The sequence below is a fragment of the Abrus precatorius genome, unplaced genomic scaffold, assembly GCF_003935025.1.
Source record: "Abrus precatorius isolate BTA unplaced genomic scaffold, Abrus_2018 Scaffold2, whole genome shotgun sequence".
Lineage (NCBI taxonomy): Eukaryota > Viridiplantae > Streptophyta > Magnoliopsida > Fabales > Fabaceae > Abrus > Abrus precatorius.
In genome coordinates this window covers 35,785,315-35,804,146 of record NW_020874362.1, presented here as the reverse complement: position 1 = coordinate 35,804,146, position 18,832 = coordinate 35,785,315, and the positions used below count along the sequence as shown (strand labels likewise).

The 18,832-nt window shown below is 29.4% G+C and overlaps 2 protein-coding genes across 6 annotated transcripts; one reads left to right on the top strand and one right to left on the bottom strand.

The window, feature by feature from the left end:
• The first annotated feature begins 5,748 nt into the window (after positions 1-5,748).
• Positions 5,749-9,151, top strand: LOC113858891 (root phototropism protein 3-like). Of its 4 annotated transcripts, none has more exons than XM_027491685.1 (5): positions 5,749-5,952; positions 6,102-6,215; positions 6,416-6,474; positions 6,629-7,906; positions 8,562-9,151. In XM_027491685.1, the coding sequence occupies exons 2-5, from the start codon at positions 6,143-6,145 to the stop codon at positions 9,105-9,107; spliced, it is 1,956 nt and encodes a 651-aa protein (XP_027347486.1). In that variant the 5' UTR covers positions 5,749-5,952; positions 6,102-6,142; the 3' UTR covers positions 9,108-9,151. The 4 variants fall into 4 exon arrangements, with proteins under 4 accessions (XP_027347486.1, XP_027347484.1, XP_027347485.1 ...); XM_027491683.1 differs by having other exon boundaries at positions 6,405-6,474; XM_027491684.1 differs by having other exon boundaries at positions 5,749-6,215.
• Positions 9,152-13,403: 4,252 nt separating this feature from the next.
• Positions 13,404-17,373, bottom strand: LOC113857567 (transcription factor bHLH143-like). 2 transcript variants are annotated; one of them, XM_027489600.1, is made up of 4 exons: positions 17,100-17,373; positions 15,841-16,425; positions 15,466-15,630; positions 13,404-15,373 (listed from the first exon to the last, which is right to left on the bottom strand). In XM_027489600.1, the coding sequence occupies exon 4, from the start codon at positions 15,354-15,356 to the stop codon at positions 14,304-14,306; it is 1,053 nt and encodes a 350-aa protein (XP_027345401.1). In that variant the 5' UTR covers positions 15,357-15,373; positions 15,466-15,630; positions 15,841-16,425; positions 17,100-17,373; the 3' UTR covers positions 13,404-14,303. The 2 variants fall into 2 exon arrangements, with proteins under 2 accessions (XP_027345401.1, XP_027345402.1); XM_027489601.1 differs by lacking the exon at positions 17,100-17,373 and adding an exon at positions 16,924-16,998 and having other exon boundaries at positions 13,641-15,373.
• Positions 17,374-18,832: the final 1,459 nt, after the last annotated feature.

The window sequence follows — 18,832 nt, the reverse complement described above, 5'->3', positions numbered from 1 at the left end:
GTGACACCATTTCATCTTAGAAAGTGTCTATTGTCACTTTTATATGTTTATTGTATTTATGTTTAACTAATCTTTGTTTAAAATACCTCTATCATTATTATAATTATAAGAAAAAAATTTAAAATAAAAATCCCTTAAATAAGAATGATAATAAACATATATGTTTCACTCTGCTCCTAATTCTCTCAATTGCAATATCATCTAGCAAGTGAAATTTCAACTGAATACTTTGCCATCAACGTGTGAGTTTATGATTGATTGACCAATAACTTCAAGCGTTATACATTTAAAAATTTCTGTAACATTATATAAACAAATAAAGTAAAAACTTAAAACAATTGCTGACATTATTTGTAAATGCATAATAAATGGAAAAATGATAAAATTTGTTGGTTCAAATTAAAGTTATTAAAAATTATAAAAGTATAAATAAAAATTAATAAATGCAAGGGGAATCTTCAAAAGAAAAGTGAGTCCAAAGCACTAAAATGGGTTTGGCCGACTTCAAATTCTACTGTGCCTTGATCTTTGCAGAATCCACCAATACTGAACAGCACTAGATGGACCCCAATAATTCTACACTGGATTGAATGATTGCTGTAATATGGTTCAAACTTCATCCCAAATCATAACACCTAAAGACTACACATTGCATTATATAGGAAGGCAAGTGCATTATTATTGGTATGGGTATTGAATGAATAATCAGAAATGAAGAGGGCATGTTCAATTTTGCAGCTGTAGTGAAGGGATCAATGCATCACGGTTTGTCAATCTCCAACACCCAATGGCAGAGGCACGTGAGGATTAAAGTTGGAGACTACGAGGCACAACTCCCACTGCTCACTTTGAATCTCTCTCTCTTTCACGTATTTTCACATATACAATTTAATATTATTGTTAACTTTCAACTTTAAAGATTAATTTTAGACTCAAATAATTACATGGCATAAATTTAAACTCTATTTTAGAAATATTCATAATATCAAATGGTCAAATTAGTATATTATATATGAAATGATTCATTTTCACTTTCCTATCAGTTTATAAAAAGAACTTAAGTGAAAAATTACAATACTTTGAAGGCAATGCATATGTATTAGTTATGGGATATCTTATATGATTGGCCGAAGTCCTCATATTATATGGATGATCATAGTATGAAGTCTATTTTATCAGTAATATTTTCTCTAAATTTATAATAAAAACTCAATCATGTATTTGGGGGGCCAAACGGAAGGCTTGTCCATGATTGGGCTTAGGCCCACTATCTAACATGGACTGGCCTCTTTTGAAGAGTCCAACTTTCAGAAAATCAGAAATCTCATGCTGGCTTTTAGAGTGGAAATAGTTTAATTTGAGTCACCAACGTCTTAAATCTAATTTTAAGTTAATTTTTTCACTATTGTTACTTTGATGGGATTTCAATTAACTTAAACATCAGAACACCTTTTATGAATAATACTCGTGCTGGGTTGCTTGAAATCATCAAAGAAAAGTTATGGCAGCAATTCTGAACACCAAATCGAGTTTTGAATGACCAATTGGCGCTGCCTGTGAGAATCGTAAACTCGTTCCTACCATTTCTATGGCAAATACTTGTTGCCTATGAACATAAGCATGTGCCAAGAAAGGATAGTTTAATTTTTCTCCTTCAAATATTCTGTGTTATTTTGAGATTTCAATCCTTAGCTGCTTTTCCTTTTTAATTTTTATTAGATACTAATTAGATGAATGAGATGTGTATAAAAATTGCTATTATTTAAATAATGATAATATTTTTTTTTAATAGAACATGCTATATAATTATTTTATGTTAATAAATTTTTTGAACCTATCTTTATATAGTTCTATAATATGCCTTTCTATCCAATGAAGATTTGTCATAATTAGTTAATAATTTAATTTTGATATATTATTTGTGTAAAAAATTATATACTACCAACTAATTAGAATATATTATAAATAAATTTTATATATTAATTATTTTAAAAAGTAATGTCTTATTAATATGTAATTTATAATTGGATAATAATGTAAAAAAATTTACTCTTCTGTAACTATTACCTGTAAAAATATATAATTTACATTAATTTAAATATAGATATTTTAATAATTTAAAAATAATTATTTACAACCTTAAATCAAACCGACACTGAAACATACCCGATAACCAAATTAGTAGTTCGTCCCATACCAGCAATCACTTTATGAGAGGGCAAAGGCCCCACCATTCTTATCCTCTCAGCCATTATTAGGAAGCAAGATCTGATGTTAGTCATCTTATCTTTTATTCAATTATCTAATCAAAACCTCATTGCCTCATTCGCATGTCACAATAATTTCTATCACCCACTATTGGAACAATTTTCCCTTGTTGATCAAAATAATATACGACAAGTCAACTTTATAATAAAAGAATTTTGTTAAACTCAACCATTCTTTATGGACAGATGACTAGCTTATAATAAAAACAATTTATTAAAAATAAAATATTTATTATATATTTATAATTTTAATATAATTTTTATAAAAAAATTGTTATTTGTAGATATTTAAATTTAATCTTAAGGCTGTAAGATTAATAAAATCTATAAAAAAAAATTATAGTTTTATTAAATTAAAACTGAGAATAAACAGTTAATAATAATAAAATTTTATTTAAAAAATAAGTATTTATTATGTTTTTATAATTTTAATATAATAATTATGTATATTTTATAAATTTTTTTATTTGTAAATATTTAAATTTAACTTAAAAGGTTGAGATTAATAAAATATATAAGAATAGAATTTGGTTAAACTTAACTTTAGAATTAAGGACAAACAATTAATAATAATAAAATTTTATTAAAAAATATTTATTATATTTATCCGTAACTACTATTTATTCTATAAGTATTCGCATATAGTTAAAATATATTTAAAATATTATTGTTTTTTTATTATTTTATAATGAAATTAATTTTATTTTTATATTATCCTATACTAATATTTTTAATATATTAACTTATAATGACATTTTCTATTGAATTTATATTATACAATATTAATATAATATGATAGTATAAAATATTATATGACAACTTTTTTTTTATTTTCTTAAATACATATACGAAAACTTGTTAATTTGAACGAGTATGAATATGAATAGTATACTACCCTCTCCTTTTGCCTTATTGAGGTCCCTACTTGTAAGAGTGACTATTAAATTTCAAATATTTTAATTTCTTAAATTCACTGTTTAAATTGTGATAACGAATAGGACTTTAAAAGTTATTTTTTCATTACACATGTACGTGTGAGATGGTGTAATTGCATGTGCAGTGAAAATTTGTTATAAATGCAAAGAAATTTATAAGATTCGAAATGTTTGAGTTTTTAAAATCATTTAGTCGCATATATAATTCAAGAATTTAATTTAAATGCATTTATAGTGTAAATTTGCATAATTCTTTTAATTTCAAAAAACGACATATAAGAGATGACCACATGATATGTTTCCAATGTATATGCAACATGTAATCTGTACAATGGACTTGTCAATATATATATATATAAAGCTACCTTTATAAGTTTTAAGAACAAATATGTTAATGTAATACACAAAAATAAGTATCTATCCAAAATTATAAAATTATCAATTATAAGCGCATAAATGTGGAAATAAAATTTCACAAGAAAAAAGATGAAAGAACTGTGAATTAACAGTAAAACCCAAATAAAATATTCTCCAAAACATATACAAATATAAGGATACAACCATGAATAGTTTCCAAAAAGCTTTGAAAACTATTTTTTTTTCCTCATTGAGTAATTAATCGTAAATATTATATTGGTTTTCTTTAAAATTTAAATGGAATTTGAAAAGTATACTTAAAAAGGATTATTATTAAATAACAATAAAATTACATATATTAAAGAGTAATATATAATAAGAAACATAACCATTGTGAAAATGAAAACTTATTTTAGTTTAAATAAGAAAATTTAAAAATAAGACTCTCAAATAAAAATTGATGAACACATTAAGAAAAAAAAAATTTGATTAAGATGCATCAGCATCACTTATATCCAGGTTTATTAATTTAATATATTTTAATATAACCTTTAGCATTTTTATTTTTAATTCTATAGTCAATACTATAAAATTAACATAACTCATAACAAAATAGGTCATCGTCAATAAAATTGGACCTACCAGTGAAATTTCGAATTAGATCATTAAAATGTCATTTTCTAATAAAGAAAGCAATTTGAATAATATGGGACCCCAAATACCATCTGATTGAGACTTGACACTGAGACAGTGTTTTTCATTTTTCATTTTTATTTTTTGTCTCCAGCCTCCAAGATAGTTCTATGTACCTTTAATTATGAACTGGATTCAGTGCTATTCGACCATAAATCAAAGAACAAGATTAGGACAAAATTTATATCAAAGCTTTTAAATTATAATATACATATTATTATTTAAAATTGTGTAACACATTTATTAGTTTAATAATATATTTTTCAATATTTTTTAAAGTTTGATTTTAGTTTAAACAAATTATATGATACTATATTATAACTATGTTTTTTATATTAATTCATCTTTACAAAAAATAATAATTCTTATTGATATGACAATTTATAATTGAATAATAGTATATTTGTTTATATTATTAGTGTATTTAAATTAAAATTTTCATATTTTTTATGATTTAATGAAATTTATATAACATATTAGAAGTAAGACTTAAACAATTAAATGAACTCATTAAATTGAGTTAAAAAAAGTCTATTAAAACGTTTATTACTAACGTTTTTCTTCCTTTCCACAAGTGAGAGAAATTCATTGTTTTCTTTTTTTTTTGTACAAATATATAGCTGAGTTTAGTGGCATTTATTTTCCCTTTTCACAATTTGGTGAAATACAAAGCGAAAGAGACAAAGGGAAACTGCTCTGTGATGTGGAATTGAAACACACACAAATTCAAGTACAGTAGACGAAATGGATTTTAGCTTTGACAGGACGACCAAGAAACACAGCAGAGTCTAGACCATTGTTCATTTTTTAGTATTCTTTTTTTATTTATGATAAAATATAAATATTAATTAATTAATTAAATATAAAAATAAATTAGTATTATGAATATAAATAAAAATTTCTTAAGTAAACAAATAAAAATATAAATTTTGTAATGATTTACTCGTACTAGAGTTTGAATTTACGTTCGTTTTTGCAATCTCCAAAAGTAGCCTGCAATCAGTAGTGCACGTGTGGAGTTTGGTATCAGCTCAAGCTTGTGAAAATGCCAATTGTTTGTTAACGAGCAGAGAACGTATATCCACAAGTCATAGCTTACCTTGCATCCACTGCTTTTTTTTATTTCTATTTTATTGCATTATTTTTCATTGCATTTAGAAAAATATATGAAAATAATTTATAACTTTAAAATTATTTTAATAAATTTTATGTTATAAATTTTTATATGATAAGAGTCTGTTAAATAAACTCTTAATTGTTTACGCAAAACGTCCAAATAGCTAAATGGTGGGTGGTTAGTTGATGGCAATGAATGAAATTGAAATGGCAATGTCGTAATTAAAAGTTTGCATGCATCAGAAAGGCAAAGTTGGTGTTATGAAAACGAGCCTTTGATCCTTTGTGGCTGTCAAAAGGAATGTTTTTGGGATTGTAGCAAAAACAGTAACACAATAAAGAATAAGCTGAAAAGGGAGAGACATGAATGGGCAGGGAGGCATAAAGAGAACAGATGATGATGGAAGGTATCTGAAATCCAAAGCTGAAAGAAACAGAAACCCAGATGAGATGAAGATGATCATTGATCATTGATCATTCACAACAACACTCCTGAGTATGCCCATCACGGCACAGCCTGTGAGATTTCCCTGACATGTTGTGTGAAGAAAGCGACAATTTTGAGGTAAGTCCAAGCACCCCATGTGGGTTCCCTCTTCATTTTCCATCAACTTTCTTTGTCTCCTCATTTTGCTCTTTTAGTCCTTACCTCATTTCTCTCACTCTCACTTAAAACCCACTTTCCTTGGAACAAAACCAAATTACAATACAAGCTGTGAGTTTTGGTTTTCAGTATGTGGGAATCAGAGAGTGAATCAGTAGCAGGAAGGGAATATGGGAATGGACTTCTCACTTCAACCAAACACACTGTCAAGACTGAAGGATTTCAGCAAAGAGGCAAATCTTGGTATGTTATCTTCAATGCACAAAATAGTTGTTAGTTGTTACCTTCTCAACATGTGATGTCACACACTAATCTTCTATGCTAATAATGCTACTGACTTCAATTTTAGATCACATGGCATAAAATTAAGATTAAATTAAAACTACTAAATACTGTTAATTGTTGATTTATCCATTTCATGTTCACATGTAGGTATGTTTCAGCTGATATTCCAAGTGATCTTCTGGTTCAAATTGGAGATGCAAACTTTCACTTGCACAAGGTAGCTAGCTATCTTTTTTGAAAATTAAAAAATAAAAAATTTCATGCTGCGAGTATTTTTTTTTTCCTACAAAAAATATGAGCTTTTATAAAGACTACAGATAAATTGTGCTGTGTTGAATTTGATGAACTTTTCTCCACCTTTCTTGTGAAAGTATCCTTTGCTATCTCGAAGTGGAAAGCTGAACAGAATCATATATGATTCTCGCGACCCTGACTTGAATAAAATAGTTATGGACGATCTTCCTGGTGGGCCTGAGGCTTTTGAACTTGCAGCCAAGTTCTGCTACGGAATTGCTATTGATTTAACAGCAGGGAATATCTCTGGCCTAAGATGTACTGCTGAGTACCTTGAAATGACAGAAGACTTAGAAGAAGGGAATCTTATATTCAAAACAGAAGCGTTTCTCAGCTATGTGGTTTTGTCCTCATGGAGAGACTCAATAGTGGTATTGAAAAGCTGTGAGAAGCTGTCACCATGGGCAGAGAACCTTCAAATTGTGAGAAGATGTAGTGAGTCTATAGCATGGAAAGCTTGTGCTAATCCAAAGGGAATAAGGTGGTCATATACTGGAAGGGTACCAAAAGTTGCTAGCCCAAAGTGGAATGACATGAAGGAATCAAGTCCTAGTAGGAATCAGCAGGTTCCTCCTGATTGGTGGTTTGAAGATGTTTCGATCCTGAGGATTGATCACTTTGTTAGAGTCATCACTGCCATTAAGGTAAAGGGTATGAGGTTTGAATTGATTGGTGCTGGAATCATGCATTATGCAACTAAGTGGCTACCAGGATTGTTAAATGACACAGCAATCCCAGGAGATGAAGCAAGCAACAGCAGTAACAGTAGTTCTGGTAGTGGTGGTGGTGGTAGCTGGAAAGGTGGACTTCATATGATTGTGGCTGGAACTAAAGATGACACTTCAAGTCTTCAAGCTAAAGATCAAAGGATGATCATTGAGAGCCTCATCAGCATAATTCCCCCACAGAAGGACAGTGTCTCATGCAGCTTTCTGCTTAGGCTTCTGAAAATGGCAAACATGTTAAAGGTTGCACCTGCATTGATTACTGAATTAGAGAAAAGGGTAGGAATGCAGTTTGAGCAAGCTTCACTGGCTGATCTTCTAATTCCTTGTTATAGTAAAAGTGAGACTGCATATGATGTGGATCTTGTTCAGAGGCTATTAGAGCATTTTCTTGTTCAAGAGCAGACTGAAAGTTCAAGTCCAAGTAGACAATCCCTTCCTGACAAGCATGTGGGCAGTAACCTAAATGCCAAGATAAGGGTGGCAAGACTTGTGGATAGTTATCTTACAGAGGTATCCAGAGATAGAAACCTTTCCCTCACAAAGTTTCAGGTTCTTGCGGAAGCTTTGCCCGAGTCAGCTAGGACCTCTGATGATGGACTTTATCGGGCAATCGATTCCTATCTTAAGGTAATTAATTCCGGTTCCCTGGGGAAAATGAAACTACTGTTTCATGTTTCTTAACTTATGTATGATTTTGAATTACCTGGTATGCATGAAATTTGAGTAAAACTGCATGGTAAATTTTTAATTAGAACTTTGGGTCTCATAGTATGCTTATTATTTCCATCATAATGAAAAGCATAGTTTTATTGGTTTCAGCAGCTTTACTGAAGAGAACATATGCATATTATGAAATCTGAATAAATGCATTAAAATTATGTACTTTTTTGTGCTAATTATCCAAGGTAGAGGTTGAATCACCTTTAGAGTCTTCCGTCTCAAATATCTCACTGTACAATGACAGAAGATTTGAAAAGGCTAAATTTTTGTCTGTTTAGTTCTTTCACATGAATAAGTTTTTCTGGATTGCTTTCAGTGGCATTACATTTGAGTTTCAGATTTTCTTTTTCTGATTCTCCCATCTACATAATTTGGATGTATGGTGTTATCATCTCACAGATATGAGATGGTAAGTTTAGTGTCAATCATTTCTCTGATTGGTGTGTTTTTCACTCATTTTAGAAGGATAAGTAGTCAACTAGTAATGTATAGTGGTTTATCTATAGATATGCCAATAGATGTGTACTTGTGCAGTTCTTATATCAGTGAAATAAATTAACAGGCACATCCAACACTAACTGAACATGAAAGGAAGAGGCTGTGCCGTGTAATGGATTGTCAGAAACTCTCCATTGATGCTTGCATGCATGCTGCCCAAAATGAAAGGCTTCCTTTAAGGGTAGTGGTGCAAGTTCTATTCTCTGAACAAGTGAAGATAAGCAATGCTCTGGCCAACAGTTCTCTAAAAGAAGGTGTTGAATCTCACTACCAGCCAATGATTCCAAACCGGAAAACACTTCTAGAGGGGACACCACAATCATTCCAAGAAGGGTGGGCAGCAGCTAAGAAAGACATTAACACACTGAAGTTTGATCTTGAGACTGTGAAAACCAAGTATTTAGAGCTTCAAAATGATATGGAAAATCTGCAGAAACAATTTGATAAGTTGCTGAAGCAGAAGCACACATCAGCATGGAGCACTGGGTGGAAGAAACTAAGCAAACTTACAAAAATGACTAATGTAGAAAATCAAGATATTGCACCTATTCCAACTTCAGAAGAACAGAACAGAAAAACAACTAGAAGGTGGAGAAACTCAATATCCTGAGATAAGAATTTCTTAATTGCCTTGGATTGGAATTTGGAACTAATACCTCTCATATTAATTTGTGTGTTCCAGACTTTTTGTTTCTTTCCTTTTTTGTCATATTCCTTTCCCTTCTATTCCAGACAATGCATGGCTTCTCTTGGTTTAATTCTTTTTCTTTTTTCTTTTATAGAAATCCGTACGAAATTCAAACTACATTGTAATTTGTCACTAAATCTAATTATAGTTTCCTATGTGAGTTCGACAAGCACTTCTTAAATGCATCTCTTTTTATAAATTTGTAATCAATGCACATTTAAGAAACTTTAGTTAAAGTACTCAGGATAAAATGGACACCTAAATTTACATTAATTAATATTTCTACATCCTGTGAGTTCTTCTGCAATCTACATTAGATTATATAACTTGTGCATGCTAAATATGATTTTTTGAGTAAAATATATTTTTAATATTTTAAAAAATGTAGATATTTAATTTTACTCTTTTAATTATTTTTGTTCATTTTAATCTTCATAACATGTCACTGACACAGTATAATTAAATGCATGCCACACATTAATAGAGTTTATTTAAAAAAATTGAGGAGTAAAGTTAATTAAAAAAAATGAAAGATTAAAACTAAATTTTGTCATTATATGATAAAAAAAATTATCTTTAAAGTTAATTTTTAAAAAAGATAAATTGAAAAGAAAATTTCTAAATTAAAAGTTTGTTTAAATAAGATTTTTTTTCCCACAACTCAACAATGTAAGAGAAAATTTGAAAGAAAAGAAAGATGAAGAGACTTTGTCCTCATGCTTTGTACAAGTAAAAAGAAATGTAACATGAAAAGATTTTGTCCTTTGATCAATATTAGGCATTAATATCAGTTCGTTATGATAGTTAGACATGCTTCTATTGTTATTATTATTTTGTTACATTAGAAAAAGGAAAAAAGAAAAGAAAAAAAGACAAACTCAAGAAAGAAACGCTAGAAGCATTAGCTTGAACGCCAATGACAAAATTAGCTCAACCCATACCTCTAAATTGAAGAGAGACTTGTGTAATTTAGATTTGAATTTTTTTAATGAAAATAATCAGATCATAAAATAAATGAAAAAACATGATTAGATGTTCCATCATATATAAATCATGTCATAGTGATAGTTATAATGTGACAAAACCTTAGGCCTCAATGAGGCAAGATAACCAATAAAAAAACTTTCAATAAAATTAGAACAGTGGCAGCTTATTTTATGCTTTCAAATCATCAACTAAAGAGAGGCATATGAGAAAAGACTGGGTGGAGTTATCTGTTAATAATAATCTTTTGATGCTAACTCACATTTTTATTCATAAGCAATATTTGATTCTGATATCCCTTGGCATGTATTGGAATCAATTATTCTGCTCTGAGAGAGACAGTTCTAATATTATTATCACTGATCTGACTAAGTCATAGTTATCGCTTAAAGTTTTGAGTTAAACATTCTCCATACCATAACTAGTTCTAAATAGTAACAGTGACCATCCATGATTGTAGATATGCAATTAATTAATGTTAGTCATTTGTTCAAGAAGCAGTCATTGCAGTGCATTATGGTCAACCCCGATGCCAAATTCTTCTTGATAATTGCCTCTTTTGTCTGCTAATAAGAAGACAAGGATTCGTAACTAGCAAAACTTGTGTTAATCCCAAGCAATTTCAATTTGATAACCCCATCACAGGTTGAATAATTTCTAGACCCTCCACAAGTTAATTCATTAACCTTAATTTGTCAATCTTTTTAATATTTAAATTAAAACTCATTCGGATTCAAAATCTTCAAGGACTTGGATTACTGTAAAGTGACCAAACCCAATAATTTTCATAGACAAACATTTGTATTCAAATGTTTCCTAATCCACAACTGCTGTTGCTGTTGTACCATGATTAGATTTTAAGATACAAATATTAGTTTTTAGTTATTTTTTACCTTTCTCCTCAGTTTTATTAATAAATATAAATTTATATGTAAAACAATAAACTTTAGCCTTTAAATAAAATGAATACATAATTTTAAAATATTACATCATTATCATCTATGTTTATATAAGAAGGTCGATTTGTTAAACTAACTTGAAGTCAGACCTTTTTAATTAAATAATTTTATTTAAAAAAATATTAACTTAATCTATTAAAGAAATAAGTATAACTTAACTTAAATCTAAATCCAATGTTAGTTAGGTCACAAGCTTCCGATCAATAATCTGAATAAATTTTATCCCTACTGTGGTCTAAAGAAAATAAACAAGCTTTTGAAAAACAAAAATTATCTGGCTAATTTTCACTTGTAAGGGTCTATCATTCAATTCTTAAATTGAATAAATACATTGTTTAGTTTTACATGGATTTTATCTATGTCTAAATATTTTTCTCTATTTTTTTATGTTAAATTTAATTAGCAAGATATTAGCAACGCCCAAATTCTTTTTTCTAAATAAAATAATTTTCAGCATTTCATTTTATCTATTCTTATATTATAAATCTAAGTCTTTAATCTTAAATAAGTATATTTTTAATTTTTTGTTTTTATTAAGTCGCATAACTTTTTTTGTGCATTAAGTATTCTAATTTTATTTCTTTTAAATTAAGAAATATAAAGTTAATTAATCTCAATTTAAATCTTAAATTTAACTATTGACATTATTTTAGATGACGTGTCTCAATTCAAATAACTTATTTTATAGAACATAATTTAATTTAGCTTTACTTAATAAATTAAATAAAATAAATTATGAAAGATCTATTATTCATTTTTATTTATTAATTTTATTTATATTAAAAAATTATGTAGTTCTCAAAATCTACATATAAATTATCAAAATAAAAAAATAATTTAATTAAAATATACTTAACAAGATAAATTTTTTCATACTGTTATCAATAACAAATTATCATAGAATTAAAAACTATTCTTTTAAATTAGTTGATTAATCATCATTTTGTCAATTTATTTATAGGATTTTAGGTAAATTATTAATTATTTAAACTTATTAATTGATTTTTAAAAAAAATTTATTGTGGAAACATGTAAAAAAACTGAATGGTACTTCTTAGAGAAAAAAATATATATAAATAGAAGTATTTTAGGAAATTTAAAACCTGGACAAACATGCTCAATTCAAATTTTTAAATTAAAGTTTAATATATTTTATTAATATTATATATATATATATATATATATATATATATAAGAAGTTTTTTTTCTTGTTAATTCCTTGTTTCTCTTGCTCATAAAAGGATTAGAACTTCAAAACTATCAACTACGCGTAGGATTGGCCTCTTACTTATTGACGATAAAGCATATGTATACATAAAGGTTTTGCTTTTAAGTATATTTTAGATAAAATTATGAATTATTTTTGGAATTTAGTTTGATTCTATATTTTTATTGTCATGAATTAGAGTAAATCTTATAATGTAAATTGATTTTTAACTCTTTCTTAAAATATAAATACTTATATACTCGTAATGTTTGTCTCATCACTTTTATTTTATTATTAAAAATTGATCATTTTTAATAACCCTTGGTAAATTAGATAAAAGACAATTGTACTGTTATCTAGTTATTAAATTCATGAAATAAATTGATTAATAGACTCATTAGTTTTTTTGTACTTTCTTCATTATTAGTTATATTGCATGATTGTTTAAAATATTTATAAATGGAGAAAAAAAATGCTATTCTTTTGGATAATAGTAAAATTGAAATGAATAATTAAGTCTATAGTCAAGAATTAATTCGTGAAAAGATAAAAAGTAAAAAAAATATATAAAAAAAAGATCGTAGATAAAAGTACAATATTAAACCTTTTATAATTAGTTAATCTTTTGAATATTCATTGATTTCGACTCTTTTCTTTCCTTCTCATTTTTTGACTTTTAAATTTAATTTTTTTATTATAATTTATAATAGCTTTTGTGAAACAATACTAAGTTTTTATACTTACAATCATTAACTTTTTAACTAATAGTTATAACTCGAGTTTTTTTGCAGTTATAACATTGCATTTTTTTTCCATCTAAAGTTCACTCCATATTTAATTGAAATACTCTCGAGTATAATTTTTTTTTTTACACTTACAACTAATCATAGATTCACATATTGAAAATCATTGACTTTTACATAGCTAAATTAAACGTCTTATAAAGTAAATGTATTCTAATTAGTAGACAATATAATTTTTTATAGTGTATCAAACTTAAGTATTGTTTTCCTTCTCATAAAACAATCATATTTTGATGCAGAGTTGCATGCAAAAATATACAAGTAACAGGAAATGAGGAATCACATATTGATAGAAAATGTATGTACAAACATAAAAATAAATCAGATAACAACTTACAAGATGAACACACTCAAACCCGCATCTACATACACGCCCAACATTAGCATACACAATTATTCACACAATCACACAACCGACAGATACATAATAACATCATGAAAAAGAGACCTTAGACTACTCAACCCACCTATGAATTACAAAGCAGAAACTCAAATTGCTTGTCATCATTCCTCCCTCAACATGTAAAACAAAGTAACCTTTACCACAAATGCTATATCCAAACAAAGGGCCCCAGCAACTAATGATGAAACACCACACTCTCTTTTCAAGCACTCTCCCTGCCAAACATCAAGAACCTTTCTTAGTACTTTAGAGTTGATGCCAGCATGATATGCTTGCAACCTTGAGAGAGAGGACAAAAAAGCACAAACCCAAGAATGAAAAGAAGGGTGGAGAGTGGGACCCCAGTTAACTAATGCGCATGCAGTCAATCACCAAGAGAGTGCAACACTTGAGGGAAAAAAGTGTTCTCATTTAACAGCATAGCCCACCACTACCATCTCCCATCCCTTCAATCTGTGACCTTTAGCCCTCCAGAAAAGCTACAGGACAATCATTTTGGTCAACAAATTGAAACCCCTTCCCGCATTTTTCTCCAACTGCAGTGGCAAAGTGAAGTACTATCTATTTCAGAGTTAGTACCTTTATTTCCCAGCCATATATACACCTCAAGACAGAGGATTAAAGAAAGAAAAGATGAAAACATGCTAAGGCAAATAGACAATCACATCAATCAACAACGCTAAGGATTCTAGGAACTACATCTTTTCAACATGAAAATGTGTCCTTCAACCAATATACTACAACCTCAGTGGCTGTGAGTACTTAGTGATATCTCACTCCACGAGCACCACCAGTTTGGGACATCAAATGTTTTAAGTATTTAATAGTTCCATCAATGACTAACAGTGGCTCCTTTCCTTTTGCACCAGGAATTAAATTCTCAAGAACTCTCAGTGATTCACGAATCTTATCCTTTGTCAATTTGATATCACATGCCACTGGATTATCTACTTTAGTTTTATCAATAGAATATGTCCAGCCACTAGAATTCTTTGATTCGGCATCACTGACACAATCACAGGTTTCATTTGGTCTTACCAAACTAGCATTGTCCACATGTGGGGATGATCTGTTGTAGTCACCATCAATTAACTTCAGCCTTTTGCTAGGCCACTCAGAGCTTGCAACTTCCTCCTTCATGTCTTCAAATTGTTCTTGTATCGAGTAAATTCTTTTAGTTGCCAAAGGGGAACGATCTGTACTTGTTACCTCATCACAATTGTCATCATCATCTTCATTGCTGTCATCATCAGAATAAAGCAATGCATTAATTTCTTCTGTATCTTCATGCTTTTCACTTTCTTCAAGAAATATATGATCCTTAACAGACTCTTCAGGTAAACTGTAATTGGCTAGATGCTTTTGACCTATATTACTGGCCTGTCCATCCCCATTTATGTCATAACTTTGAGCAAACTTTGTAGCAGTACCAGTTGGACTCTGGACAAGAGGGAGGACAGGACCATAAAACAACCTAGTCTTATTCCCAGAGCGGTCAAAGATCAATAACTTCTTCTGCAAAGAAGGATTTGCATTTTGCAAAGATCCTCCAACATGTGTCTCTTTCAAGCTTGTGTCTGCATTGGGATACTGAAGGAATCCCTGCACATTTGTTAGCTCAGTATTCAGACTTGGGATAGCAGGAGCCGCGAGCCCAGGAAATGTACAGTCAGCAGGAAAGATGCAAGTGCTAGAATTCAGACATGTTGGAAGACCAAGTAAGCTGGGCTTCTGCAACATGCTGAAGTAATTCAAAGGAGGAGATTGCCAAGCCACGTGGTGTGGGCATGGCCTAGGCCTGTCAGCCTTAACCATCCAATAAAACAAATGTCCTACAAAACAATAGAACCAATGAGTCAATGCCAAATATGAGATTCTTCATGCCGTAGAGTTGAAAAAAAAAAAAGTATTTGAAAATATGTACCAGTAGATGTTATGGTGCTCTTATATGAAGTTTTTGGAGGTAACTTGTTGCTTTTCTAAGGAACAAAGGGGAAAAAAAAAGGAAAACTACAAACTCCAGCTTATTGAGAAGGAAATGTAAATCAATCTACGTGACAGGCTTAAGCAAATGACGGAAGTACTCAGCCTGCAAAGAGCAGAAGATAGCACCAATCACTCATTGAGCTCCTAAAACTATCTAATAACTGATAATAAAAGCTTTAGTGTTCAAAGGTCACAATATTCATGTCTTCTGCTGCAATACAGAGATATAAGGAAATTTTCATAAAACAAGTTTCATAGTTATTGAAAAAAAGTGAAACTGGAAAACATCAACAATCAGTATTGTGTTACTAACCTGACAATAATGCAAGGGTTGAAAGCATGCTATCACTCTAACAATAATTGTTGGTTCACCTTCAATGCCATACTCATGTTTCAATGCCCGAAATTTTGTTTGGCTTGCTGCTTGGCACACCATAGCTTCTTTTGTTTCTCTCCACACTACTTAATCAATCTAATTGTATTGTACACGGTGAAGAACCGCCCAATAGAAAATAACAATGAAGATACCAAACTAAATACAAAATCAGAATCAGCTAGAACTAGAGAGCAATATGAGTTGAGGACATACTGAAAATACAAAATAACAGAATCTGCTTTCACTTCCTATATTTTAGCCAATTCTATACTTATCAGACGAAATGACCTTGGCCTCCATGGCTGTAGCTAAGAAAAAGACACAAGAAGAAAAAAATATAGGGTTTATGGGAATGATGATTTACAGAATAACTTTGCAATACAGGTTTAACTGTACAACTTGGCAGAACACATCAACAGAAAGACCCAACCAACGCATGCTGATTTTTCCTGCGTGGCTTTAGATATCCAGAATTACTTGGATCTTCAGGCTGTTTTTATGCACTCAAAAAAACCAATATCCCTGAAACAAGATTATATCATAGCACTTATACCATAATATCATTTTACCAAACATCATAACAAATAGAAAAGAGCAGCTTTTTGGAATGGAAATCAGATAATATGACAGACAAGTATTAAATGAGAAAAAAAAAATCAATAACAACTGTGAGTATAGACAGACAAAGTCTAACACATAACCGTTCAATTATTTAAAATAAAACCTGTAGGAATCCCATCCTCCTCTTAATTATTCCTTGTAGCTTCACAACGGCAATAATAAGAGAATAAGAAAAGAAAATGAATGAAATCACCACACCACTCACTTGTTGCCAACTAAAATATAAATCATGAAGCACACTTAGCCTAGTGGGAATATCTTTCAACCAAATATGTTTCTCAACATTATTACTACATAACACAAAGAAAAAGAAGAAGAAAAATTACAATCCTCATATTTCTCAACAACAGAAGTTTGTTAATTTAACAGAACATGACCCAACGACGAAAAGTAACATACCCTTGTAAGATTTTACTCCAAAACTAAGTTTCATCAAGGGATCCCAGTCCCAATTCAACTAAAGCTTTCACCTTTTCACTCCCCCTCCCCCTCCCCCTGTTACCCACTGTTAAGAGCAGACAACACAGAAAAACCACACAACAAAAAAAACTAGGAAACAGTGTTTGAATACTTACAGATGGATTAGAAGGAAAAGGATGTCCTGTATTGAGCAGAGTCAATGAGAAGAGAGAAGAGAAAAGGAGATGATTGAGAATGAGAAAGGAAGGAACCATTCACTACAACAAAATGTCCAAAGGGGTACTGCTGGTTGTGGATGCCACGGCTATATAGACAATCAAATGTCACTTTTGCCTTCGTCCTGTCTTCAAACTAATCTTATTTTATTTTTAAGAGAATATTCATAAAATTATTTAAGAGATGTTCTTTCATTGTGTCTTTTAATATTATATTTATGCTCAGAGAAATATTGGTTAAATGTATATGATTCTATAGATTGTGTTAAGTATCGTCTCTCTCTCTCTCTCTCTCTCTCTTATATTTTCATCACTTGCATCATGCAAATATTCAAACGACATTGAGGCTATTCTTGTCGAAGGATAGAGTTGTTCAAGAAAATATTCAAACGCTTAAGTCAAAAAGGATATAAGGGAGAAAAATGTGTAAAACAAAAAGTAAATATTATGTAAAGATTATGCAACTTACTTGAAAAGTATTTTTTCATTCTTTTGTATAGGTGTTAGTTTATTATATAACTTGAACTTCTATCATTGTTGTGACATAAGTTATTGGTAAAAGTCTTTATAATTTTATATTTGTAACAAGTTTTGGGTGATTTTGACCTTTTTCAAGTTGCAACTTTCTTCATACTTATTAAGGGCTTTAGTGGGCAAATTGTGCTTTGATGAGAGATTTTGTAAGCGTTTATTCCTAAATAGAAAAATCCATAGTTGTGGACTTAATTACAATGCATAATGGGGATGTTAGTTTGGTAGATATTTATCTTTTTAATAAAATATAGTTTTGACATTACTTCTGACTAGTATTTTTTTTTTTTCATTTAAGTAACATTTCTGGATATTTTATATCTTCTCATCTTCATTACTTATATCATGCAAATTAATTAGATACTTAGATGCATTCAGCTTGAGTATACTAGATATCCCTTTGTTAGTTATAGGTTAAGAAATTAAAAAAAAAAATTCTTTTATTAAAAAAATATAATAATTATATTTCTTCGGTAACTTTAAACACGGTCCAACATAATATTTAATAAAAAAAAATTTAACTAATGTCTGAAAGCACTAATAAGCAAGATTTATAATTAAATATGGTATACCAAAGCCTAAATTAGAATTTCAAAATTCAGGTTTGATTATTTAACAAGTTTCCTTTTTGGGCATGTAAATTTGAATAAAGTTCTCATTCTTTCTCAATTCATAAGAGAATTAGTGATACACTTTTAATTGGTTAAAATTTATTAAAAATAATTCTTAAATTAAGAATAAAAGTTATTAAATTAAATTAGAACTCATAAATTTTTTTATATTTTTTAATAAAATTTAACTAATAATAAAAAATGTTATTATTTTTAAATAAAAATATTTTTTTTAAAAATAGTAAGATTAAATGAATTGATGGTGGCCCTTGATTGGTGATTATAAGAAGCATGAGCATTCTTATGATACGGTTGAATAGTTATAATTAGAATAACTATGATGACAATGAAATAGCTGAAGAGTTCACAACAAAAATAAAGGCAGAACATGCGTCATTGACTCCTGAAATAATTAATCCAATCCATGGCTTGGCAAATAGCAATCTTATTTGTTATTAATTAGGCATTGAAGGGTGGAACCAACCCAAAGGACCCAATTGCCCCACCCAAAGTGAGCACAGTATATTGGAT